Source organism: Grus americana, chromosome 2, assembly GCF_028858705.1.
Source record: "Grus americana isolate bGruAme1 chromosome 2, bGruAme1.mat, whole genome shotgun sequence".
NCBI classification, from domain to species: domain Eukaryota; kingdom Metazoa; phylum Chordata; class Aves; order Gruiformes; family Gruidae; genus Grus; species Grus americana.
In genome coordinates, this window is record NC_072853.1 from 117,756,033 (window position 1) to 117,783,128 (window position 27,096).

Genomic DNA, 27,096 nt, shown 5'->3' on the forward strand with positions numbered 1-27,096 from the left:
ACAATGTCCCTTACAGTAGGCCACATATTTCTTTTTTTTTTTTTTTAATATATCCTAGGATTTTTTTTTTTTAAATCCCTACAGCATCCTGCTGAAGCTTCTTTTGTGCTGGGTGGGAAACCTATATAGATTAAATCCTTTTCAGTGAGTTTCAGGATGTGGCTGTCCTGATCTGAAACTCTGTGGTTTCTCTGTCTTAGAGCAAAAAATGTCTCTGTTCATCTGTCTTGGAGAGAACTTGCATCTGTGGGCACCAGTGCACAGTGTGTTTGAATGGGTTGGCTTACAAATGTCTCACCTCCTTGTGAATACCTTTTGCCATGACTTTCCAAAAATATTAGAGCTGTATTTGTCTAGTGCTGAACTGGAACTTCAGCATCAACTTTAGCGGTTCTTAATACGATTTCTGTTGTGCTGAACATACTCCAAAAACTCCTCTCTCCCAGTCCTGACTGTCCTAGAGCTTTCCCTGGTATCTTCAGCATAAATTCTAAGTTTTAATGTGTAGAAAATAAAAAAGGAAAATTAAAGACATGAAGGAAAAATACAGACTTTTTTTGTGCATTGTAACTTGTTCCATATCAATTTCTATTGGTTTCTACTTTTCTTTCTTGTTTTTCATATCAGCAACTACATCCGTTATCAGAGAACGAGGGAGAGAGTTTAACAAAGGATTGTTTTCACATCGTTGCACTGGACTCCCTCCATAGACAGAGACAGGGATTTGATGATGGACTGGCATCCTTTTTCCCAGGATGTATCAGCTCACACACATGTGACTTGGAAACTGATTCTCCTTTGCTGACAGCCTATACGACATCACCCTCACCCTGGCTGTAGCATCCTTAGGTGGGCATATATGCACTTCACTGGATATAGTATTTTTTTTCTTTAAGGAATACATACGTAGGCATTCAGCTTGAAACTTCTAATTATTAATGATTATGTTTCATTCATGTATCTCTTGTTGTCTTGAAATTTTAGGTTTTCCCCCAAATGCATCAGCCTCTGTCCCTTCCTTCTACCCCTCTTCCATCACATTTTTTTGGAAAAAATTTGTACTTATTCCATCTTATTTAACCTGCTCCTTAATTCTTGTCAATGCTAAAACACAGCTGGTGAGAGGCAGGATCATATTCTCCGTGGGAGTCTTTCGGCTGACTTCCGTGGAAGCGGGATTAGGACCTCTTTAGTCTGACCTCCATCCCGCCGTGAGCTCTTGGCAGTTAAACTTTTTTGCCCATCCAAAACCCCTCCGGCATTGCTGGAGCTCAACTCACTGGGGACGAAGGCTATCATTTAAAGCCAAGGTTGGAGCATAGATATTTCATTTACTCCTCTGGGATTCCGCTGTTTTCTTCAGGAAAATAGAGGCCGTTGCCGGTGTTACTTTACTCCCAGTTGTTTCAAGGGCGATCGACGCTGAAGTGCTATATGCACTTGCACAAAGACAGACATGATCTTTTCTGTTGGCTTTTCTGTGGTATTCATTTAACAAAAGGCGTCTGTCAGGTGGGAAGGCGTGTGGGTGGGCCAACACAAGATGACTTTCCTGGGCACGTATATCCTGGCATTTCTCAGAAGTGTTTCAGCAGCTTGCCTCTGACTGTGGAAAGCAGGGCAGAACAAAAGGGCAGGTGGCATGCCCAGTGCAAGGCTAGTAAGGCTAAGAATAACAAACAGTACAGGAGTTGCATGGATTTAGTTTGCAATGTTGTGGCAATTTGAGTGTGAAAGCTTAACGGCTCTTACAATAACATCAGATTACTTTTTGCTGGAAGGATGCCTATGTTCTGGAAAAGCCATTATGAAGTTATTGTCTTCTTTCAATTTAATTCAAAACCATGCACTCTTTTATAACATCAGCCTCTGCATCTTACTACTGAGAGATAGTAATTCTAGGAAAAAAAAAAAAGGCCCAATAATTAACTTATGTATGTGTGTTTATCTGCAGAGCCAGAACATCAGCAAGAGATTTTAGAGGACTGTTCCTTCTCTTCGCTCTCTGATATCTCCCCTTCCTCTCTTTGTTTTCCTTCCAGTTGCTAGACCTGCCATCTCTTCTGTTCCCAAAAAGAAGCAGCAGAGGTGGTAAAGCGTGCTCTGCTCGGCTCATGCACTGTGCTCTGCACATGCATTTGTAGATATGGAGGAGTATGAAATACTGGCAGCAACACGTAGCCTTTTCCTTAAACCAAAGCAAAGTTTGCCAAGAGTTTTATGGGTTGTAAGCAGCACTTGAAATCATGAAGTACCACCTGACAAATATGAAATTCATAGGAAGAACTGCAAGACAAATTTCCAAGTCGGGCTCTTAAGTAAAAAAAGATAAATAAAAAAATTGGTAGGAGTGCAGTACTTATTTACACTTGTACCACAAATGTCTCTGCTGATGGGGCAAAGCCAGACTGCAGCTTTCCTCCCATGGGAAGGTGCGGGGCTGTGCTTGGACCCACCGCAGCCAGGGCAGAGCTGCAGAAGCCAAGCAGGGGGTTTGCTAGGTGGGAATGGGTCTCTGCGCTGAGACCGGAGTCGCGGGGGAGTTGCTGCAGGTGTCCGACCTTGCAGGCTGCAGGTGGGCAGAGCTGGCCGGTGGCCGGGGGCTGTTCATCAGAGGACTGAAAATGAGGGGATGCTGGAAAATACACAAGTCTCTGAACCTCAACTAGCAGCACAGCTGGACTTGATAGCAGAAGGCCTCATGCTTCACTTCTTTTAATTATCTCACGCTTCCCTTAGGATGCCAGGAAGGCAAAGTGTGTCCACAGCCCACTACCAGGGGCTAGACGACAGGCCAAAACTTATTCTGAGACATGTCATTTGTATGCTCCAGCCCTATCTGTCTATTGTATTATTTATTCCTGTGGCTTTTCCCCTTTAATCTCAGTTTTCAGAAGCTCAATTTTCTCTAGCTATCACTCTGTGTTGTGATGTATCATGAGTCATGCCCCATATACTGAGCAGTAATAGTGCATGCAAAGAGAATTGTACCAGCCAGCATATCTGAAGAAAACATCATTTTTGGAAAGTTAAATCTGCCCTGTTGCAGCAGAGCTAGTTTCAAGTTCCCAATCTTAGTGAAGTTGCTACCTGAATCTTTAATTTTTTGAGATTTATTCTCAATTTTTTTAGATTTATTTTGTATACATGCAATGACAACAGCCTTGGTATCTTAAAAGACAGCAGAACAATTCTTCTCTGAAGCCAGCAGGACTGTAATTAGTATAATGTCCACTAAATGACAGCCCAGTGTGTGAACTTTAATCACAGCTGCTCTGGGTGTTATTGGTCTTTCAGGACTTAGACTGAGCCAAGTCATGCAGAAATGGTGTTAATCTTGCATTGCAAATATGACTGAGAGCTTGTTATGAACTTCTCCAATTTCCTCAAGATTGATGCTTTAGATCAACCTGGCTCTGCGTGCTCCAGCTAGTAGCTGAACAGGATATTTATGCAAAAAAAAAAATCATTGCACCAAATATTGAACTTTGATTAGAAGGCATCAAAGATTTATTAAAATTGGTCTTTTATTCAGCAGGAATCAAAAAGTCATAACTGGATGCTTCACACATGTGACACAGGGATCAGTCTTTAGCTCCAGGAGATGAATGTTTTTTTTATTTTGCCTGTACCGTTTCAAAGCAGTTTTTATTGGTGGGGTTTGGTTGTTTTGGTTTGGTTTGGGGTTTTTTTGGTTTGCTTGCTTGTTTTTTGGTTTGGGTTTGGTTTTTTTTTTGTATGAAGATGAAAGGGAGAGTTATGACTGAGAGGCTGCTAATTTATCTGGAAGCCACCACTCCAGGACAAAAGCCTGCTCCAAGGGGTAACTTCCGAGAGGCCCTGACCTTTGCCGGTTGGATTTCAGGATTCACTAGGAAATGGACATTCTGGGCACAGAGAAGCTGAAAAGTTAGTCCTGCTGGCCTCTGTCCCAGTTTAAAGACTATGAGTTGTTCAGTAACAGCCAGGAGAGAAATTTTGACTTCTGAACATGCGACTTTGAAATGCAATTTCAGTTCTGTTTCCTGCTTTCTTCTAGAGAGTAACAATTTGTTAACCACCATTAACCTATTATCAATGGGTTTCCTCTGAGATCAAAGTTTTTTTGGATAGTTGCTCCAATGGCAAACAGGGATTCTGCTTGCTCTCTGGTGTGTTTTCACCATGTCGCACCAGACCTCGGCTGAAAATCCAAATAAGCTGAACAGTGAAGCATGCCAGACCCTGCCAATAGACACCACAACACCCTGTAGCCCTACTGTATCTTTACAATGTCTAAGTATGTAAGAAGCAGCACCCATTGGCATGTTAAAATTTTTCTAATGACCTTTTCTTATAGAAATGGCAATTTGTAGAAACTGAAGCGTTTGATTTGAGATTTTGCTTATCTTGATGATATTTCAACTCTGAATATGCCATTGGGAAATTTTTTGCGTGGGTATGGGACAACAAATTTCTTTAGTAGAGAATGTATTGAGCTTAACAAAGAGGTAGAAGTAAACCATTGTGGATAAAAGATTGTATGTTGGTCAAATCATATCTCCCAGAGACTTTTATGAATGCAGGGTTTTTTTACACTGCAGAAAGAACACAGTAGAAAGTGTTTCATCACCAGTTGTTCTGACCGTAGGGCTTTTCAAAGGAAAGGCCTCGTGAATCTTTCAGGTATTTTTAGGTTGTGAGCAGGTGTTATTGTGTTGTGTTGGCTCTTCACAGCAAGCTATTTCATTGGCTTTTGGCACCTCCTTCAGAAAGGAGATTAAAGCAGAAGGTGTTTGGTGATATTGCCTGCCCCTGTAAAACAACGCTGCCAGTCTGCACCAGCTCTAGGAGAGGTGAGTGGTCAGCAGGAGCTTCCCGGGGAGTCCTTCACACAGAGGAAGGCTTGCATAAAACCAGCAAAAGATACAATGAGAGCTCGTGCAACCCTGCAGCCGCAGCATTCCAGGATATATATCTGTGGTGTCCCAGGAGTCTAACTGGGAGAGAAAACTTTGCCATGGAGATGCATAATGCAATCAGTGTCTGAAGCATTCTTCTTCTGGAGCCTCAAAGGTGGCTGATGTTTGGCTCCCACTGCTTTGTCTGTGTAGTACTGACATGGCTAACATAATTAGGAGGAAAGGTAGAGTCAGAGGTTTCCAGCTGAATAATTTAAAACAATAAATAAACTGGGATTATCACTATAAACTTTTTTCTCCATTCATTTGCTGCTTTTTCTTTTTACCTTATAAATCATTTTCTACTTTTCATCTTTGTCAGCTAAGATTCCTCACTCAATATTTCTTAATACCAGTCCAAATCTGTTGCCTATCACCTGCTACTTACTTTTGAATAAAGAGTCTGTCCCCATCTTACTCATTTCAATTAATTGCCATGCTTAAACGATCTTTTCCAATCCTCGCTAACCCCAAGGCAACTCTTATCTGCCATCTTGATAGGTGATTAATGACTTTCCATTCCTGGAACCAATGTGAAAGACAAAAGAGAAATAAGACAACCCAGAAAAGACTCTCCTTCTAACCTTTCTTTCACCTCAATCATTTCAGGAAGGAAGATGAGAAGGGTAATAAATGTTTCACTCTTTTTCAAGGAACATCAGTTCTGTTGCTGCTCAGTGTTAATTACCTGGAAAAGTATTTAAATGAATGAACACAACTTGAAAAGAAAAAGTCCTTTTCTCTTGTCAAGTTGGTCTGGTGGCAAAAATAGATTTCTTCTGTGCCTGCTTACACTGTTACCACCCTCTCCCTTTGAGTAAGATCTTATGTTGCTCCCCACAATCCAGCCAAGCCTAAGAGCAAGAGCAACACATTTCATAGGTATGATTTTAGACCTATCCATGTGTACCCTTGGAGTTAATGTAATTCAGTCTACAGTGATTTACCAGTTGCTGCCAGACGTCTGTGTCGTGGTAACACTTTGGGCTCCAGTGGTACGAGATTCTCAAAGCGCTTTACAGTCTTACCTCACCTTGTCCAATGTTTAATGGATCTTTATCACCCTTGTCCACTTGTTCTCAGCCCTCAGCAGCACGGATGAGCACAGATCCAAGCATCACATGGCATACAGTTGTTATTATGCCATTGCACGAGGGCCACAGGGGTTCAAATTGATCCGCAAGGTCTTCCCTCTTCCCTTCATCTTCCCCTAGGGCAAAACCAGGTTCCCAAACACATCCTGCCTATTTGAGTGATGATCTGTTATGTTGGGCCTTATTGCAAGAACTTGACTGCATTTTGACACGCAACTGTGGTTTTTATGTACCCCAAGTCTCCCTGTGCCATTCCCACCGTGGTGGGAGCCGCCTCCGTTCCTCAGTACCACCACTTGAATCAGATTGAGTGAACATCAGATGGGTTCTCTTTCCTACAATAACCTCAAACCCATGGTTAACTAGCTTGTTCCTCAGCCTGCAGATGAGTAGTCACTACTCCTCCGCAGCTCTGTCAAAACTGATGATCCCATTTTGGGAAGAAGGGACTTGCAGTGATGTGCAAGCTTGGAGACAGATTCTCAGGAAACGGGAATGACATATTTATTTAAGATTAATTTATGGCCCCATTTTCAATTCTTACTGGGACTCCCACTGTTTAAGGGCAGCCTCGAGTATGGCTTTGATATCACCTAGAGTGTTTTGATTTTATTCAAAACAGTTCATTTTGTATTAGGCTGTATCTGGTGTGGCTAGAGGGGGTATCATGTAAGCTGGTTAGCAGGTGTCGCTAATAAAGCAATGAACCCTGAAAGCAACATCTGTCTCATCCTACTCAGGCTCTCAGATGATAATTACATCACCTGCTCTATATCTCATTAGCACTGACAGCTCTTCCTGCCCTTGCTCCCAAGACAGTGGGAGGAAGACACTTACCCCATCTGTGTTTGGATTTCCACTAAGCAGGTGCTGAATCTTCGTCTTTCGTGGAGAGACTCAGAGGCTACAACATTACATGAGATGCTGCTCCATCTACTTGTCAGATCTTTCCTTGACTGGTCTGAGACCAAAGCCACAGTGATGCTGCTGAAAAGAGGGTGAAATCTTACTTACAAGAGGGCAACAGCTTTGGAAGCTGGCTATGCAATTGGTATTTCTCTGAAGACCCAAGGGGTATCTCTCCGGTTTTTAAGTTAAAACATGCAAAGACCACTATCTGGTGATGCCTGCCTGAAAAAATGACTCTTTGGGGCTGAGGATGATCTGGCTTAGTCCTGAGGTGGGATGAGAGCAAAAATGACCATTTCTATTACCTCTACCACCCATGGCTGCACTGATCTGGCAGATGGAAGTGTTCACTCAAAGAGACAGCACTGTAAGCAAGAGGCTTTTTTGATGCCTCTGGTCTGATGCAGATTGTTTCATTAATTGCTAGTACTAAATGTGCCTAGTGTGATCAATCTATGAGGGGGTTAATTGTGGCACTGAAGCAGCAAGACTTCTTAAAGAGCTCTTGAAACTCAAGAAATTATGGACCTTCCTCCTCAGTTTTTGTGTAACTGAAGTCTAAGGGGTGAGTACAGTGCTGTCACATGAAGAACCGTGCGTCTGCTCCAGCATCTGATTTCTCAACTGATGTGTTATGTTAATTGGGTTTGCATGTTGGGAGGGCGGCATTATGCAGAGAAGATGACTGTATTTGTACAACCCTTACTAATGTCACACAAGCCAACATAAAGGCCACTGGGATTTTTGAAGAAACCAAACTAGAGCACCGTGACCTGTGACAACAATATGGCCAACACTGGGCAGATAATGCTTGAACACAGACTGGGACGTGGTGCTTGCTGCACAGCTAGCAGTCACTCCGTGCACCAGCAGTGCTGCAGAGCAGCTGAGACTTAGTCTGCAACCAAGACTTCATTATGTCTGCATGAAGCACATTGTAGATACAGATATGACCAGTGTGCCACTTTTTTTTTCTTTTTTCTTTTTTTTTTTTTTTTTCCACAAAATGCATATACGTGTGCAGGAAACAAAGACTGTCCCAGTGAACATTGCGTGCAGGCTGGCATGTCCCATTGCACTTCTGGCATTGGGATGGAAGGCCAGCACGGGTTCTTTGTGGTGTCTCTGAGGTCTTTAAAGAGCAGAGCCCTGCAAGCAATGTGGAGGATAGAAATGCTGTTGGTGCTGCAGTTTTCAGGATGAAAACTGTCTTTTCCAGACTGGGCATGTGGGACCTTTTGCCTTCCTAAGGAAGACTGTAGCAGATGTCTTACTGTCCAATGAAGATTTATGTACAGGAGTTAAGCTGATTTTCTGTTCCTTCCATAAAGCACCTGTGAGTTAGTTTCAGCATGTCAGTAAAGCAGATTTGCCTGCCATTTGTACTAATAATTCGTATTACAGTAGTCTCTAGAGGCCATAGGACCTTACACATCTCTACAGAAAAAATACAGCAGATGGTTTAAAAGCTGCATGTATAAGATGATGGGTAGGAGTATGCTAATAATTTTGTCTTGGGCTATTTTTGTGTATTTACCATTTTATTTACATGGTAAAATGCTGCAAACTATATAAATACTGAAAAAATATCTGCTCCAGTGTGCTTTTCTAGACTGTCTCACCACAGTAATAACTTTCATTTTAGCCTCAGTACCATTAGATGAGCTACCTTGTCCGTGGTTAAGCAAGAAATTGAACACATGGGATCTAGGTGCTATTTTTATGGGGTAACCTTCTCTTTACACTATAATAGCTTGGGCTTACTTCTTCCCTGTGCAGCCAATACCTCATTCCTGGCAGGACTGAGCTTCGAATGGCTTGTTCAATTCAGCCAGTACTTAGTAATGTGGATAGCCGTGCTTATGTAATACATACGACGTGTACCATGAGCTTAGTCTACCCCGTGCCTACTGATGTAGGATGATGTACTTCAGGCCTGCCTGCAAGCATGAAAGAGTGGCAAGTGAGTCTACTGTGAGTGATTAGGAGCCTCATCACACTCAATCCAACTAATCAAATAATTCACCGTCCCCGTACCCATCTGGGGTCTAGTGATTTCTGGTTAAATGGTCTGCTATGGTTTTAAAAAACCAAACATGACCCTATACTTCCTTGCAGCAGGCATGAATTGCAAACCCAATTGCTGTCCTGGCCATCTTCAGACCTGTCAATGGGGCTGGATGTTGCCCAGCTGGAGATCAGGTGTTTCACATTCAAGTGAATTGAGGCCCTGCCCAAACCACAAAAATGCTAATGAAGATCATTGCCCTCCCTCCCTTCCTTCTGCTTGGGTATTGGCATCCATGACATGAACGAGGGTGTCTGCAAGGAACTGCTATTGACCAGGGGACACTGTCAACATAGAAAAGCCTGGCCCCACCATCCTGCAGGGGGGAATTTCTCACTGTACCTTGGTTAATATCCACAGGAAGCATCACCTTTGGCTAGAGGAGAAAAGCCAGGGAAGGGACATCTTTGCAAGACTGAGCGCAAAGACTGCAGCTGACTAGGATGTGGAGTGAGTGAAAGAGAGAGCAGGAGGGATTCGCATTCACTTTGCTTTTCTTGAGCCAAAACGTGGAGACACAGAGTAATAAATAATGTGAATGAGCTGAAAACAGAAGCTCTTCTCCCATGTTTAGTATGACTCACAGAATACTTGGGCCTTAGAGACCCAGACTTCTTCCAAAGGGTCAAAATAAAGTAGCGTCTGTTTTTCTTCTTCCATCCTTGATCGCATGAGAGCAGACCCTCTCCATCCCCAGTGCTAGTGGGGATGTGTCTCATCAGTCAGTGAGTGTAAAATGAGGATGGCTGATGTGTTGGCGAGAAAGGTGCTGCAGCCCGCCCAGCCAGAGAAGGACCACGAGCAGCAGAGGGGAGCAACATCTTGCAGGAAGGCACAAAGAACAACCATTTTCTGCAGTGTAGTTTTAGACACCACAGGGGTGTGCAGGAAAAGCAGACTCCAAGGTTTTGAGGACTGCTGCCATATTGGCTGCTTCGTTTGGCTTCTGTGTGCTTGGGATAATTTTGGTTATTTTTCCCCTGCCAGACGCAAGGGCAAGGAGTGGCCAGCCAGCAACAAAACTGGCGCGATCCCTGGAAGGAAGAGCAGCTGGAAAGAGGCTCTGCTGGCATGGGCTGGGCATGCCGGGAACAGCCCAGAGGTCTGCTCTGCGATTGCGCCCACGCGCCTTCAGCGCTGCCCTTGGGTGAGAGCATGGGGTGGGAGCCGCTGCCGTGGCCACCCCGGCCGGCCCCGCAGGGAGACGGGGCTACGAGGAAAAGGTAAGTCACATCGAAGGGTTTGCCTCAGTACCACTACTGCTCTGTTCCTTTTAAAAATTGGATTTTACCCACAGCTACGTCTTGTTTTTTTTCCTCTTTGTGATGCAAAGCTGAAACAAGTCTCACAGTCTTTCAGTTCTGTGGTGTCAGCCTCTGACCCTACCAGCTGGCAAACCGCTGGTAGCATAGTAATTACTCAGATGTTGATTTACTTCATTCTAATGAAGGTAAATTTATGCGCCCTTCTCACGGTGTGCATGTGGGACTGACTAGCACTTTTAAAAAAAATTTATTTTAAGCCCATAGGAATGCCTCCTGGCTTCCTCTCCTTCAGGTCTCCAAGGAGAAATTATTCTTTATTTTCAATATCTTGTTATTGTGAGGCAGCCAGGTCAAAGAGGTGTGATTTACATGTTGTTCTGACAGTATCTTCAGGCTGCCAATTTGTATGCGGCATGCAATTCTAACTTTGCCTGATGAATGACACGCATTTCAGAGCAGTGAGCATCTTGATTGTGCTCAATGTATTGCATATTTGCAGTTCAAGTGCCTGTAACTCTGGGTTTATATGTTATATATCTGTCCATCTGGCCGTCTGTCTCAGTACTTATCAGGTGCTAATTACCATCCTAACTAGGTGCTGAGCACATTAAGAGGAGGAAAAAATCAGACAGGACAGATTTATAACGGCATGTGCTCTTGCCATTGGGTCGATGTTAATGAATGTAAGATATAGATACATATCTATGTATGTTTATGTGTTGCTTGTAAGTACATAAATAAAATATGAAATTAATTTAGGCTTATTTGATTGGACAAATGACATTAATTTAGGTAGGTGTTGCATAGAGTTCCTTGAGCCATGCAGGAGATGGACACACATGCTGACCTGAAGCAGTCTTATTATGGTTTTTCTGGGCCTCTTTTGTGGAGATCCTGCCAAGTGTTCATTCCCCAGGCATATAACAATTTTCTATATAAAGAATGATTTTAAAAATAACTCTCATGTACCTCTTAGATTCAGATGTTCTTTTTAGCCATGGAAAACTCAACGTTGTGATGACATATATTCCCACTGGGAAAAATATTTATTCTCCTTCCTTTACAAAATGTAGTGTGCACTATCTGGATGATAATTTGGGACTACATTTTTCATGAAATGTCTCAAATATGAAATTAAACACTTGTGTTGGTCTGACCCTATGCAAAGTACAGAAGGAACATGCATGGGAATATCATTCAGACTCCATCCTCCTTATATTTTAAACAGAACCTGACATACTTGGTACTTGTTCACTTTCTTTTGCGCTTATTTTCATTGCTGTACAAGCGCTGGTGATACCAGTGAATAGAAATACGTATCTGCATTTTGCTTTTTGTTATGTATGAATCAGCACAGCAACACCCACCCTGGTCTGATTGCCCAGGCCAATGCTATTCACTCTGGCAGTTCATAGCATCTCAGAATGTCGTCCAGCAGAAACACTGTGAAATGTTAGTAGAAAATGAACCACATACAAATCTACCTCCCTAGGCATATGGTAAATGCGTGCTACTGTTGCTCTCGGAAGTTATGGACAGTCAGTATTCTTCCAGGCAGGGATAGGGCCATGCTAATATTCTTCCTGTTCAGTATTTGAAATTAAAATGTCCTTAATAGGATCAGTTCCATATGATATTAAAGTTATATTTGTATTTAAATGCAAAATGTTCTATTTAGGAAGCCACCCTTATCTACCAGCCAGTAAAGGAAACTATAGAAAGAAAAAAGGGGAAAAAATGTACCTCTTATGTCTAATAATAACCATCGCTAGTAACCTCAGAGGCACTGTAAAATTGAGAGGCATGGTAGTCAGGTGTATCTGTTACAGAAATACATGTTACACTTACACATCCAGAAATTAGGGCTAGGAATTCTTCTGCCCTGATACAGATGTTATGTCTGCGGAGGTCTACATCTGACCCAGCTATCCAGTGCTCCCTTGGCTGTCGATGGGCAGAAACAGGCACTTGTGAGGCACAATCTAGCTCGTGCAAAAGCAGAAGTCTTCAGTCGGTCAGATGAACCATAGTACTGAAGTGCACGTTACTCTCTTCTGGGGAAGGGGGAAAGCAAATTGATTTACCAGCTTCGTTGTAGACATTCACAGTTAGGTCAGACAAATTACATCACAGATTTTGGGGGGAACGGTAACATTGACTACCCTTTTCCAAGATAACAGCTGAACTCCAGTCTCTGTGGCATTCAAGGACTCTTTTTACCGTGGATTTAAATGCGACAAGATTGATATGGCTTGCTGCATTTACTCAGTGTCCTTTAGGGAAAGAAAGATGTAATTTGAAAGCTCAGTAAATTAGACTTGTCTGCACATATTTAAAATAAATGGGTTTGGTTCATTTTCCAAAGACATCTGTCTAGTGCCATTTTAGACAACCTACATGATCTCCAGTGGCTTCTTTAGAAGGTCGCGGCTCTTCCCAATCTCCAATGTCCCTGCCTGCTGGCCCTGTGCCGCTTCCTCTGATGGCGCTGGGTGCTATATTTAATCAGTTGAAGCTCAACAAATAATTACAAAATAAGGCCTGTAAGCGATGCTAAAGATACACAACGTTTGTAAGAGTGTCTTAGTTCCCCTGGGGCAATGAGTCTGCAGCTGACGGTGCACTGCAGCATCTGTCTCCAAAGGAAGTCACTGAGTCAAAATGGCCAAGCATAGAGAAAGATGATAACAAACTGAGATATCGTGTTATTTATGTATGGGAGGAGATCATGATTTGCGCAGCTCATCCTCAACTCATGTTGATCAACTGTTCCTAGCACTTACGAAAATATTCTGTAGACAGTTTTATACTGTGATGAGATGTTGAATGGCTTAAAATACATTCTGATCTGCCAGAAACAAATGTTCAGGAAGGCCCCACCACAAAACTTCGCTCCAAGTCTACACATGCTACATACATTGCAGAAGAGCTACTTTGGAAATGGTTTGCTAAATGTGGCAAATGCGAGTGCTGTAGATTTTAAATGGAAATGCTCGGTAGCATCTGTTGCTGATGGGTTTAGTGAATGCTCTTGAAGGTGGATAACTGAAAATTACACGGTCTGATGCAAAGAAGCCAAGAAACATACACTTCTATTCTCCTTCCAACCATCGCATAGTCTTTATTAAGCAGAATATTAAATTAAATCTGAACAGCATTATCTCGTAAAATTCAATTTTTCTGAGCGTATGTCAGATAAAGTCCATTCCATCTTCTGTCTGACTTTTAACTGCTTGCTAATGCAGTATCTATTGTGAACTGCGTATGGTAGGAAAAAAATGATGGGATACTTGTCTGGATTCAGAGTAAGGCATCCAAAATAAAGTTGAGGAAAATGACCTTAATTCAGCAAAGTGCTACAGCTTTAAGCATGCAAATAGCCAATGAATCACATGCTTAAAGTAAGACTCATGTATGTGCCTCTTGCTAAATTAGGCATAAATTACGTCTATATATCAAATGGCAGCAAAAGCCCAGTAAAAAGCCAAAACAAACAAAAAAACCCCACAAAGAAAAGATAACCATGAAAGCTTTGGTTCAGAAGCAATGCTTTCTCAGATGTAATACAGTCCACATAAGGTCTGTTTTGTTTTTACTCAGTCACTTTATTATTTATTGCTCAGTATCAAAAGGAATCAAACTGACATTGATTAAAGGCCATTGTGAGTTGTAGGTAATATTCATATAATTCTTTGAATAGTATGATGCACATAGTAGGGATAAATTGAAATCATAGAGGACTGAAATAGGAGGGAATCACAGTATGATGCAATCATGTAAACAACAGCACATATGTGTAGATTAATACAAATTTCATTTGTCCACTTGACATGCCTGATCAAAAGTAGCAAATATTTTAATTCTAACAAACACTTGAGCTTTTCCTTTGAAGGGTGAATATAAAAAAAATAATCTTATAAAGTAGAGTGGATTAATATGTCTCTACTGCTTTTCCTCTTGATCTTTAAGGCTTATCAGAATCCTCTGTCCTGCCACTGAGTTTATTGGTTACTTAGGAAAATGAGCTGAGCAAATGTTCATTGTTTGAACTGAAAAAAAACCCATTTATAAATTGCTGATATTCCCACAGAAGATATGAAATCAGATACTTTTGATCAGCCAGGAGGACATTAATAATTGGTACAGACCATTTATGTTACGAAGGCCCACATTTCAGCAGTTGACATCCCTGCAACTTCCTCCTCTGCAATGAAGCGATACGTAAGAGCTGCAAAATGTGTCTCTCAGAGGTTGAAGACTGATCTGCTCTGTGAATTTCTGGTCATGTGTAGAGTTGCACTGGATTTCATAAGGCTTTGAGTAAGATCAGCTATTGAAATCGAGCTATTGAGACCTGGGCTGTGCAACACAGATTCCAACTGCCTTAGCATATGGAAGCAGGACTGGTAGCTTGTTTTTGAAAATAGTGTCAACTTTGCAAAGTCCTATACTAGCTTGGCAGCATGTGAATTCCTTCTTGAAGTATCAGGATTTAGGACATCAATTTGGGGTTAACTGCAGTAAAGACTGGCATTCAGTCTCAAGCTGGTCAAATAAGGCATGAATTCAGCAGGGAGCTTTGGGATAGGACTTAGTCTCTACGTCATAATACATGCTAAGCTGTTGAAGTGTATTTGGTGCGATTACATCCAATTAAATACTTGGAAATTAGGTTCCCTGTCTTTCAACATCATAAGGCCTCTGCTCTACAACAGATTTGGCACTGGCTGACTTGTATAACTTGGTCTAGATCCACAGGTCCCACAGACTGCTCTCCAGGTACCAAAAGGTTCATATGCCCAAAACATATTTGAAGATGGAAGTTTACATGGACAAAACAGACCTGTCTGCACAGTCTCACTGGGATGAAGAACATTTATGGGATGCTCACGGTGGTTTATGCCAAGGAGGAATTCATGTCAGTGTATTTACTGCTGAATCTGCAAAACTTCTATTTAGCAAATGATGAAGACGCCTTTGGTGTGTGAACACAATGCTAAGACACTCAGTGCCTTTCTGTCACGAGTTCTGGATTTTGATAATTACAGACTTCACTTCTGTGCGCAGTCTGTCCTTTCCTAGCATTTTCAGTCTTCCAGGGAGTTAGTTAACTGTTTTATTTTTTATAAATAGGATTAATATATAAAATCTTTTAAGTGCAATAAACACAGAAAAATATAAAATGTTTCAAGCCTGTGGCTCTCTCCCAGCATTTTGCCCATTTTCTGTATCACCGGGTAAAGGTGCAGGAAACACAGAGGGATGTCTCCAAGCAGGCTTGTGAATCGGAGGACCAGCTATTTTTTGTGAGCTATGAGAGCAGCCATCACACCTGACATACGCTGAGAGCTTTTGTTCGTATACAGAGAAAACAAAGGACACAAAAGTTCGCTACTCTTTCATATGGGAAGATTGCACAGAAATAGAAAGCTGCCGACTTCCAGGGCACAGTGCATTTCTCGGACTGACGTTCACATGGTCTCTCCAAACTGCTTTGTTATGAGACTAAACACCAGGATTAAACGGTTAAACTGATCGGTTGATACTGGGGACAAAACTGTAGAACCACAGCCACACTTTACTACAAGCATTGGACTGCAGTACGAGGACAGTTTGAATGGTATTTTTCCCCCCTCCCCCCTAAATACACACTTCAAACAAGAAAGCAGTCCAACGGTTTTCTAAGACACAAGAACAGAACGCAAGTTTAGTCCTTCAGAACAAGCTGTCTGTCTCCATCAGGGCTGTAACAGCCATCTTGCACCAGAAATCAGCCCAGACTTTTTTTTTTTTTCCTTACCTTATTCCTGTTAGTATCCAAGGACCCCTCATTTCCCTAGCGGTTTCTGACTATATTTTCTTTCAAACATTCCACTTTTCTTATTTCTTAGTGTTGCTGTGGCAGTCTAAATGTCTTTTTTCTTCTTGTAGTTGCAGTTTTCTCACTATTTCCCTGAACATCTGCAAGACAGCCCATCTGGGTTGACACAGTGTGAGATGAGGCAGACAGGCATTGCCAACAAAGGGCTCCTACTGCAGCAAGCAGGCTGTTGAAATCAGATGTTTTCTAAGACGTCTATGGGGACAAAGCCTTTCTTCTTCCCGCTGTATACTTTGATAAAGCCATCGTGTTCCTTTTCAGAAGTCACACAAATCTGAATGCAAAGAAAGTACGAAAATAATAAACTCTTTGCCATGATCAAGCAACAAATTATTCCAGGCTATTTATCAGGTGGATTAGACATCCTGCTAGTTACTTCTGTAAGTAGAACATTCCTTTTAGACTCTCGCTGCTTTGATAAGAAACTCAAACTTATATTTAGAGAGTTACCTTTCCCCCTGCCTCCCTGAAGTGCCACATATACATGAAAGACATTAAAATCGTCAAGAACTTTGTGGTGGATCAAAGATTTTGAAACTTGACTTATGGCTTCAGCCTACTGTAATGATTGTGATTTAGTTGTCTGTGTGTGAGAGGATTGGGTATTTCAGATCATAAGCTAGCTGGCTCCCTCAACAGTTGGTGGTGAAAGTAATCATGATGCCAAGGTGGGTCACTTGCAGCAGCTGATCTGAATGCAAGCATATTCTCTTTTGCATGTTTAAGGAGCCCAAGTACTTCTCAGATGGGCAGTGGGTTATGTCATTTACTCAGCTCTCGCACCTACAGGTGCCTGTGCCTGTTGTGGATACCAAAGTATGTGATCTGAACTCAGCTCTGTGAGTGTGTTTGCGTAACACCTATTCCGGTTGGAGGCAATTATGGTAAAACCATATGGTCTTTACAATAGTACAAGGATTACATTGCGGTAAAGGTTTGCATTTCCTGAAGACCTTTGTGATCTCAGGTATTTCCATTTTAGGGCCCATCCTGACACTTTTGGTAATGGCTGAGCCATTTGAAAGCCTAGTGGCACAGATACTTTAGACTGGGCATGTGAGCACAGAGCCACACGAAATAAAGAATTGTTTTCAAACGTCTGTGCCAAGGAGTTATGTATTTCCTACAAATCAAACAAGGTTAAAATATAGCCATAAAACTGATGGTCCTATTGAGACCAACCTCCTCATTTCTCATGATGTCAGTGCCAGGCCTTTAAAGCCCTCTGTCTGGACTAACAGTCACAAAGGCTCTGTCTGATAGGTATTTACAGTGTTTAATTACAATAATTCAGAAGGTATGAAATGAACAAAAATGGCTCGAAAATGTTCCTGGCTAAATGCATTTCAGCATGACTGTTATGGATTGTATGGTGACACCTAAATGCCACATCTGAGTTCTGGACCAGCTTGGCCTTCTGTTGTTACATCCATAAAATTTACTAACAACCCTGATGCTGCCAGAGGGAAATGAAAGATCATAAAAAGGAGGAGAAGCTGCTTCGTATTTGCCACCTCCAATATTTGGTTAGGTGCATCTCTGTACCTGTAAACAAAGGTTTGGAAAGCAAATGGACTCATTAATTTTCTTACTTAAGCTACCCACTTAACGCTAGCTGAATTGGATCCCTGGGGCAGAATGACTGAGCACACCACCAGAGCTGACATGCAATTTAAAAAAAAAAAAAGGGGGTGGGGGGAATTGTTGTTTGGGCTAAATCACACAGAACTGTGGGAGAGGTATGAAATTGCTGTTTAGTTTAGGTAGTGTTGCAAAAGAGCCAAGCTCATTTGTGTCATGAATCCCTAGCACAGCAACCACTCCCTCTCCAGTCACATCACCGTTCGAAGCAGAGAGGTGTAAAGCACATGTACACAGAAAGGTGTTTCTGACTACTGCTAGATGTTGGTCTCAGAAAGACTATGAAAACTTCAACAAAGAAAAAAAAAGCCTACAAAGAAACACCAGGCTAAGGATAGCTGAGCATGGCAGAGTATCCAAGAATGGGAAAGAGCATCCTGATTGAGAGGCCCCTTCTTGGTTGATCCCTGCTGCTGTGTGGGAAAATGAGCCTTTGCAGCTTCTCCATAACTAAACCCGGCTGGTTAAAAGGAAAGCTTGACTCCATCACCATGCTTTCCTCCTAACTAAAGATGTCTGCAAGACCTCTAGTTTTTTGCATGGGCCAAAGAATCCCCCAAAGTAGTCAGATCTCCAGAAGGAACCTCCAGAGGTCTGCACTGCTCAGTAGCCACGCTGCATTTCTAGCTGAACCTCTGGTGCTGTGCAGAACATACTGGGAGAACAGAGTGCTTTTCCCTGATGTCTTGTACTGTCAGCAGAATGATTTGTGGACAAAAGAAAAATACCGAACTTTCTGCACACTGGTTTTCTTTATCTTAGGAGTGAAAAAGGATGGCAGACTTGGTCTTTTTATAGAGATGTTTTTTTGGTTCTGCTGCTGGTTTGAGTGCTCCTTGATATCAGTGAGAGTGCTCTGCTACAGCAATAGCTTTAGATCTTCACCAGGCATGAGGTGTACAAGGCCTTTCTGTAAGAACTTCTCTCACTCTACATACTAATACATTGATCTGAATTCCCCCAATTCCAGCTGAAATTCTCTCACACTAATGCACAGCCTTGCATGTGCTGGCCCCTGGCTGGCAGAGTTTTTACCCACTCCTGAAGGAAGGGGATGTGTTGGGGGCAGAGTGAGCTCAGCCACAATATGCCATACTTTCCTAATCCCGTGCTGGAGCTTTGCAAAGCCCTGGAGCTGCTCCAAATTCCACAGTTTCAGAAAAGAGGGAACACACCACCATCTTTGGCCACTTTTGTCCTCATCCTCTTTTGTGAGTGCTGCCAAGGATTTCCACCCACAAGTTGGAGGCTTGGGATTTGGCTCTTGTCTTTCTTAAGCGGGTGTAAATCAGGAGTAACCCCAGATAAGTGTATGGTAGCATCCACAGTTTTGAACTCCACCTGATGAATCAGCTGTCGCTGAGGACTAGCCCTCATGACAGACAGCAAACATGATGGCTGTGAAGACACAAGGTGCCACAGCTACCATCAGGTGATCGTGGTTTTCCGTATCAAATTGGAAACTGCTTAAAATGGCAGCTACTCAGGCTGGTGTATTTTGGGGTGAGGGCTGATGGCCTTATAAGGTAAGTGAGCCACTGAGCAGCCACCCTCCAGTGAATTTGGCAGCAACACAAATGGAGACAAATGTTTGGTGGGTTTTTTTTTTTTTTCCCTGCACCCTGGCTCAAGAGGTTAGTAGTGGAGTAAGCCACAAGGTAAGAAATGACATCTCAAGCTATTTCTCAATCATGAAGTGATCTTCAGAAATAGCTGAAAGTGGGATCTAATATTATAAAGTGACTTCCCCATTCTTTCATCTCATTTGGTTAAAAAAACCCACCACCCAAACCACTAAAACCAAAACAAACAACTGTTCAGATCATGACTGTTGTCTGAACTTGTCAACATCTGCCCTGAGGATTTTTTATCTCTCAGTCAGCCCCGAGCAGATGAGGGAGATGAGCAATTAGGAAATGATCCTTTAATCTCCATGGTCATTAATACTCTCCTGTTCTTCTAGGTCCTGTGCCTTGAGTTTGGGCTCAAGCGGCAAATTCTCTTTGTCCAGGAGCAACTTTGAACTTGCTCTAATTTTCTGCAGCTGTCTTTTGCTTATCTTCTCTCTCCCGTATATTTAACCCATCTGTCAGCCACAGACTGGTTCTGATGAAACAGGAATTTGGTTGTGAGGACAGCACAGTTTCAAGAGCTGTCCTGGAGCCTGCAGACAGTGCCAGGTCAAGAGGTCTGAAGCTCAAGTCTTCCGCTTGTCTGTAAGAATGACAGCACAGGGACACTGTGAGTTTCTACATCTGCTGCTGCCTGTGCACTGAAGTTCTTGCCTACGTGAGCTTTGTGGAAGGAAATGATAAGTAGTTCAGTTTTCATACCCATTCAGCCATAGTGCAAACGATGATGACAGGTTTTATATCAGCTGTTTCATTAGCGTTTGGATGGAGAATACCAGCTTGTTTTACCTATGGCACTTTTTTAGGGTTTTAAATATGACCTGAATTAAACTGGATGCATGGGTGTGCCCATGTTTTGGACTCTTGCAAAACTTGTGTCCCACTCAGTATCTCTGAATGAATGGGGACACCCTTCCCTGCCCAGCAAGACTGATGTCAATGACAATGAGAGATAGCTGGAAAGAAAAAAACCTTTTCCCCTTAAATCTAGCTGTGAAGTGCAGCATTTATTGCTCGGGGGGATATGAAGAACTGCAACATCACTTTCTGCATTGAGTTTGGTTTTTAAATGATTCAATTCAAATGCATAAAGTACCATGATGCAAGTGATTTTCAAAGGCAGATGACTCATGGTCTTAGAAGTTCAACTCCTTTTAGAGTATCCCAGGGTGAAAAATGTGGGTACGTAAAGTAATTCCTAGGCAGTCAGGTGAAAAGCCAGGTAGCAACAAAGCATCCAGATTAATCAGAAGACGACCCAAGCTGGTTGCATCCCCTGGGGCTGGAGACCTGGGCTGCAATCCTGCCTTGTTAAACCTAATCTCATGGATGTGTTTAAACCCATTCCCAGGCTCTCTTTGAGTGGCTGGATCAGACCTGCACATAACTGCTAATGTACATGTGCCTAAAAGTTACTTTTTTTGAAATTTGTGTGACTGGGTGTTGGGGTCAGAGGTAAGTTTGTCCCCTGAGCTGTGGTGCCAAGGAGACAGCAAGGCTGACAGCTCTGGTTTGGAGGTTGTGCCCATCACAACAGCAGTGGCTGATCTGCAGTCACCGCAGAAGCTGGCTGGGAGACGCTTTCTGTAAAAGCGCTAGTTTACATCAGTGACATTTATGAAACACATCCATCGCAAGACGGATCTGTAGCACTGACCTTTATGTAAACTTACAGTCCACATTTGGATGAGGCAGACAGTTCCTGATTGCCATTTTTGTTACAAATGTCATGGTTTGGGCTCATTTCTATTGCACATGATCAGTTGTGCAATTTAAAATCAATTGTGTTATTTAATCACAAAAAGCCCAACTCTAAAGTGGTTTGTATTAGTGTGACTGCAGACGTCAGAAAGATTGCCAGTAAAGGGTGTGAGTACGTTTTTTTTTTAAAGAGGATATTTGCTTTATTTAAGTAGGATATTATACGAGGAATAAAAATAGACATTCAAACAACAGATTACTATGACTTCTGTAAAAATAAGGATGACCAAAAATGTTAGAGGCATTTTTAAGAGATGATTTTCAAACACTGATGATATATTAGATGTATCTTTTAAAAATGGTGACTTTTTCTTTCATAAAAAGAGGTCAAATCAGAGCCTGTAGTCATGAAAAGAAGTATTTGTATAATGTGTGGTAATGAATTTGGGTAGGCTAGAGCAGAAGTTACAGGCTGGAGAAAAACTTATATATCCAAGTGATGGTACAATCAATCTGAGTTGGAAATTATGCAGCCAGTCTTGTGTGAGAGACAGCTTAAAAGAGTGGAAAGCCACAGAAATTGGCTGGGTTTGGTTTTCCTGTTAATAATCTTGCTTTATTGATGTCAGGTCTAAGTCTGCCTCCCTCCCACAGACTCCTGATTGAACCCTGTGGTACCCAGTTGTCTTCTGAATTTGTTTCAGGACCCACAAATCTGTCAGTGAACCCTAAACTCCAAGACGTTGATGTCTCTGAAGCAGTACACTTTCTCTCCCCCAGGCTGGGTTTCATATTTCATAATGAAATTTTCAAAGGATCCTTTGTGAAGACTAGTTTGTGCATATTGCTCAAGATGGGTGAGCCAACTGTGTTGTTTTTCCCTCAGTCCTCTCCTTGAGTATTAGCTTTACGGGAAAGGTTTGCATGAAAATGTTACTCTCAGGGCATGAAACCGGCAAGTGATTCTGGAGAAAGTCCTCATCCACTGTGCTTCAAACTTTGAAAATATCTCTGCTTGCCTGAAATGGCTTTTCTTAAGGTATTCCTGTGGCTTTGTTGATATGAATATATTGCCTTTTGCCTTACAAGAACAGGCTCTGTACTTGGGAACTTTCATGTAAGGCACAAAGGGGATAGAAACCTCCAGTATAAACTGTGGATGGTATCAAGCAATATTCTGAAAATTCATATTACTATCACTGGTTAAGTTTTCCTGTTGGCATATCATCCTTGCCTTTGTTGTCAGAATGGTTCTGGACTCTTGTTAGACCCTACAGAATTTGACCTAGTGAAAGAACAGTATAAAATGAAGACAATTTGCCATACTATAGTCACAGGAATTTATTAGACCAGTTAGTAAGTTCTTCTAGCTAAAGTAAGACTTGACATGAATCGGTAGTAATGAATAATCTCCTCTTCTTGCTAATCTGGAACAAGCCAGTGCTTTGCAAGTAGAACATATATTGTGCTCACAGCACTCTGGACACTGCACCCAGAGACAGCTAAAATGGCTGGTTACACCCCACAGAAATCCTCAAATAGAACAAAAAAATCCTTAAACCAAACCAACCAACCAAACAAAAAAGAATTCTGCCAAACTTTTCCCAGAAGTCCCATTCAGATGTGGGTTTTTTTTTTTCTTTTTATGTCTTCCCTATTGCACTCCTCTCTCTGCTTCACATGGGAAAAACAGGGAAATAAAGGACAGAAGATAAGAGAAACAGCTGAAGAAAGAAGAAAAAAATTGACTTTGGAAATATGAAATAAAATTTTAGAGTAAAAAATTCCCAATAACAATTAAAATGTTTTTTTATAATAAGAGTTGTTCCACAGTGAAGGCAAAGCTGTTCTGCTAAAAAAAAAAAAAAACCTTTTTAAAAAAATTGTGCTATGCAGGCAGTGATCTCCATGGTGGGCACATATCCTGCAGGCTGGGTTCAGTAGTCTTTGTGTTCCTGTCCCCATGCTGCTGCTACGCGTTCGCACTGTGAAGGCTGCCAGTTCTCACTGGGGGCTATTATGGGGGGCCTCAAACTGTGAATGGAGGGATAGCAGGAAGCAGATGAGATTCCATGGCATCACTGTGACTGTCCCACCTGGAAATTACTCAAAATGGACTTGAAGCTACTTGAATGTCCTCTTTTTGCATAATTTGTGCAAAGGTGGAGTGAGATCTGTTGGCTCAACTCCTTTCCTCTCATGTCTCTGCATTCATGTGTTTGTTCAGTCTGATCTCTGTTCCATGTTTTACACCAAATGTTTATTTATTTCTTCCTCTGAAGCCTCTTCCATGTGGAGTCAGGACCTGACAGCATTCACATTCAACCTCAGTATTTGCATGAGTTTGAGACAGGGCTGAAGAAGTTTGCTAAAAAAGAGGAAGTAGTAGACAGACAGGATGCATTCATCCCTTTACCTCCTGCTCTACCAGAGACAATGACAAGCTCCTGGTGGTGAGCTCCCTTGTGAGCCTATTATGAAATAGGGACAATAGCAAATCCTTGCATTTAGATGAAGCTGCCAGACCTGCCCACTTGGAAACTGTGGTTTTGTGAGAAACGAGACAAGAAACTGGGCCCTCACTGTTTGCAGCAGCAGCCACTCTAACAGAGAGGCTCTGGTATGCCCACTGACAAGAAAGGACTCAGACCTTGACTGTTCCCTCATGGTGGCATGCCATATTCCCACACCGCCGTTTCCCTAAGCCTTGCCCTTGTGCATTGCTTATACTAGAGCACAAAAGGTGCAAAAACCTCTCATTATTTTGCTTTGGTAATATTTTTCCCCTCTGTGTACACATATATAAACAAGCAAAAGAGGTGCTGGGTCAAAAAATTTAAGCACCTTCTCTCTTTCTAGCAACTTCAGGGCTGCCCAATTTACTCTGTGCAGAGAGGCACTTAAAATATATTCAGGTTACGGTATTGCTATGCCTTCCTTAAAAAGCTGTGTATACCCAAGAATTGTTAGCACTTGTATGTTTTGCTATGCTACAAGGCAGCTGCAGCAAAGGTACAAGTTAACCTTATCCACCAGTGGAGTGAAACGCTACAGAAGCTCTGTGTGGAAAAACCTGTGGCCCCGAAGCCCGCCCTGATGCTGACTTCTGCTCTACTTTATTAAAATCAGTGGCACTGCTACAGGCACTGTAAGGCAAACAGTTCCTGGCGACGTGATATCAACTGCCAAAGGAAAGAAAATACCTGATGAGGTGGAAGAACATTGGGCTTCACAAGATGCAATGAGAAAAATCTAGCTTTCTATTTCATCCAGGTGTCAGAAATCCCAGGCTATGCATCATCCTTAGTCAGCCATCCTCCTATTTAAATGAACTTATGCCACAAACCTGACTGTCCCTGAATGTAGATTTCAAGCCCTATCCTTCTCTCACTTTACCTCAGCAAGCATTTATACCCCAGAATCACCAGACTTGACAGCTGGATGTCTGGTAAAAATTTAAATCACATTTAAAATCAGATCAAAGACACAACCCATAATGGTGGCCATGTCTTTCACCTTGTGAACCCGCCCGAATGACAAAAAGTAGAAGGAACTGCTGAAAGTATGCCAGGGTGAATGGACCCTGCAAGTCCTCACTGTACGTGGTGTTCTTTAACTCACAGCAGCAATTCTAGTTTAAAATAAATTACAGCCTGTAGAGAAGGTGTGTAAGTGGTGACACAAGCAATTAATGAATAAAGATACTTTGCAACTGGTGAATAAGAGTTAAATTTACGATTTACAGGTTTGTTTGGTGCTGTCTTAACTCTGCTCCTGCTGAAGCCAAAACAATGAGCTGTGTTTAGATCTGTGGGCAAGGTAAGGTCTGGGTAGGGAACCACTGTCTTTTGTCAGAGTAGCTCTAATAGTGAGGAGAAAAACAGACCATTTTTCACGCACGCAAAGTCTACCTCTTCAAGCTGTCCCTCTGAAGTCAGTAAGAGAGTGCATAATATGTAAAGTATCTTTGTGAATGTCTGTAAGACTGAAAATTTAGGCTACATTAGGGAGGGATTATGTGCTTGTACAAGGCCAACACTGTTCTTAACTGGTTACTAGACACTACTACCATACAATTAATAAATCTTGTAGTAAAATTGCAGTGAACAGCATCTGCCTGTGTTCATCTTGCACAACATTCCGTCCAGTCATTGGTCAGACTGCTGGATGCTCAAGTCTAGTGGGGATCTGGCACGGGGGAACCTACCTGGTTCTCTTTCAGAGTTATCTGTCCCTGTTCCTTGCAGCCAATGAATGTTCTGATACACCTGTAAATCTTCTCATCATGTTGCACTCTTTGAACAAAGTTAGCAGGAAAAAATCCAGTTCTGTCATCAATTTTCCCCTGTGGAGAAAACATATTGATAGAAGAAGGTCGTTAACATTAGTAGCTTTAATACAATTTCAGTATTGAAAATAACATATTTTTCCCTTTGGAAAGAAAACAGATAGGTGTGAAATAATTAGCACACACCTTCCACCAGTCTTCATTGGAGTCTTCCAGAAGAGTGATCATATCCCCTGGCCTGTAATTAGAAGAGGAAAAGTAAATTAAGCTGACTCTTAATTGTTATGCTGCATCAGCTTCCACAATTACCTTCTAATAGGAAGCTGGTCCTTCCTTGGTCATTTCATCTGAGCATTCACTGCAAGTAGACTCAATGAGGCAGCAAGGTTTTCTTAAATCATACATGGTAACATAGAAAGAGAGTATCTGTATATTGGGACTAGATCTTTGAGACAACATCTGTGAACTGGATTTTTTTGCTTCCTGTTTAATATGAAACTGTTTAAAATGCAGTCCCTATTTGTTGCAGGCATTATCTTGTTACTTCAAGACATTTCACATTGTTGGGACACACCACTTTATCATCTATGTTTTCAAGCTGTGATTGCAGAAGGAAGGCAGCAGGAAAATAGTTCTATTTAACTGACAAAGGCAATTAGTCAGCAGGGATATAATTCTGCCCAGGAATGTCTTTTTGATTTGAATGGGACATATTTACCTTTATAATGTGTGGTGCAGGGTTGTAATTGCTAAGTATCAGCATCCAGCTGACTAGTACCAAAGCAGAACTAGGAGAATAATTTGGCTGGAAATGCTAATAGCAAAATGTGCTGAGCTAATTTTGTGCAGGTAGTTGAACAGTTATTTGACCTCCTTCCCCCCATTGGTGGCACTTCATCAACGTTATTATGTAATTATAATAGTGCTGTGCTGTAGAAAGTAAGTGGCAGCCCATTTCCAAACGGATTAACCTCAGAAAGCTCTGTCTGCTTAATAAAAGATATTTCTTTGATCTTAGTAAAATTAACGGTTGACCCCCAATTATTCAGCTTTCTTTGCATACCCTGTTAGGCTCACTATATTGTTGAGGTATCAGCACAAGAGCTTGCATATGCATCTGGAGCATGTGATGGATAATGGGTCCAATTTAACGGGCTCTGTCACAGCACACATAGAAGATGTGGACCTGTCTAGAATGCAGCTGGAGATGGGGGTGGTGCTGTGCCTCTTTGTTCCACTTGCCCAGTGGTTATCATTGCTGCTGACAACTGGAGAAACAGGCATTTAGTCTCCTAATACCACACAATCTGAACCAGAGATTTCCAGCTTTCACAGAAAGGCACTATCAATAGGATTTTCCTCAAGCCCTCCTCAGGAAGCTGTTCCAATGTGTTTCGAATAATTAAATGTTGCTGAGGTGAGAAAGGAAGCTAGAGAAAAAGGACAACTTCGTATTCCAGTGGTAAAAGATTTCTTCCATGGGAAAGCACATCTGAGGCTCTTATTCCAGTCAATGCTTAATATAAAACACTTAAAGAGGTTTTGAGGGAGCCCATCTTGCCACTTCAAAGTGAATACCACCTTTGGAGCCCTTACACTGCAAGGATGAACATTTTCAATAAGAAGGATTTAGAAAGCACCATCCTCCAAATACCCTTCAGCCTAGAAAAATAACTTA

General features: G+C 42.0%; 1 protein-coding gene across 4 annotated transcripts in view; it reads right to left on the reverse strand.

Moving 5' to 3' along the window:
• Nucleotides 1–13,388: 13,388 nt before the first annotated feature.
• The window catches only part of STAC (SH3 and cysteine rich domain), a 253,151-nt gene continuing 239,443 nt past the window's right edge, over nucleotides 13,389–27,096 (reverse strand). For 3 of the 4 annotated variants that reach the window (XM_054817053.1, XM_054817052.1, XM_054817050.1), the window contains 3 exons: nucleotides 25,605–25,656; nucleotides 25,338–25,475; nucleotides 13,389–16,431 (listed from right to left, as the gene is read on the reverse strand). In XM_054817053.1, the coding sequence (XP_054673028.1) occupies nucleotides 16,333–16,431; nucleotides 25,338–25,475; nucleotides 25,605–25,656 (289 nt within the window). In that variant the 3' untranslated portion in view covers nucleotides 13,389–16,332. Of the gene's footprint in view, nucleotides 16,432–16,467; nucleotides 20,013–25,337; nucleotides 25,476–25,604; nucleotides 25,657–27,096 lie in introns of those variants that run through there. The other variant, XM_054817051.1, reaches the window with a different exon arrangement.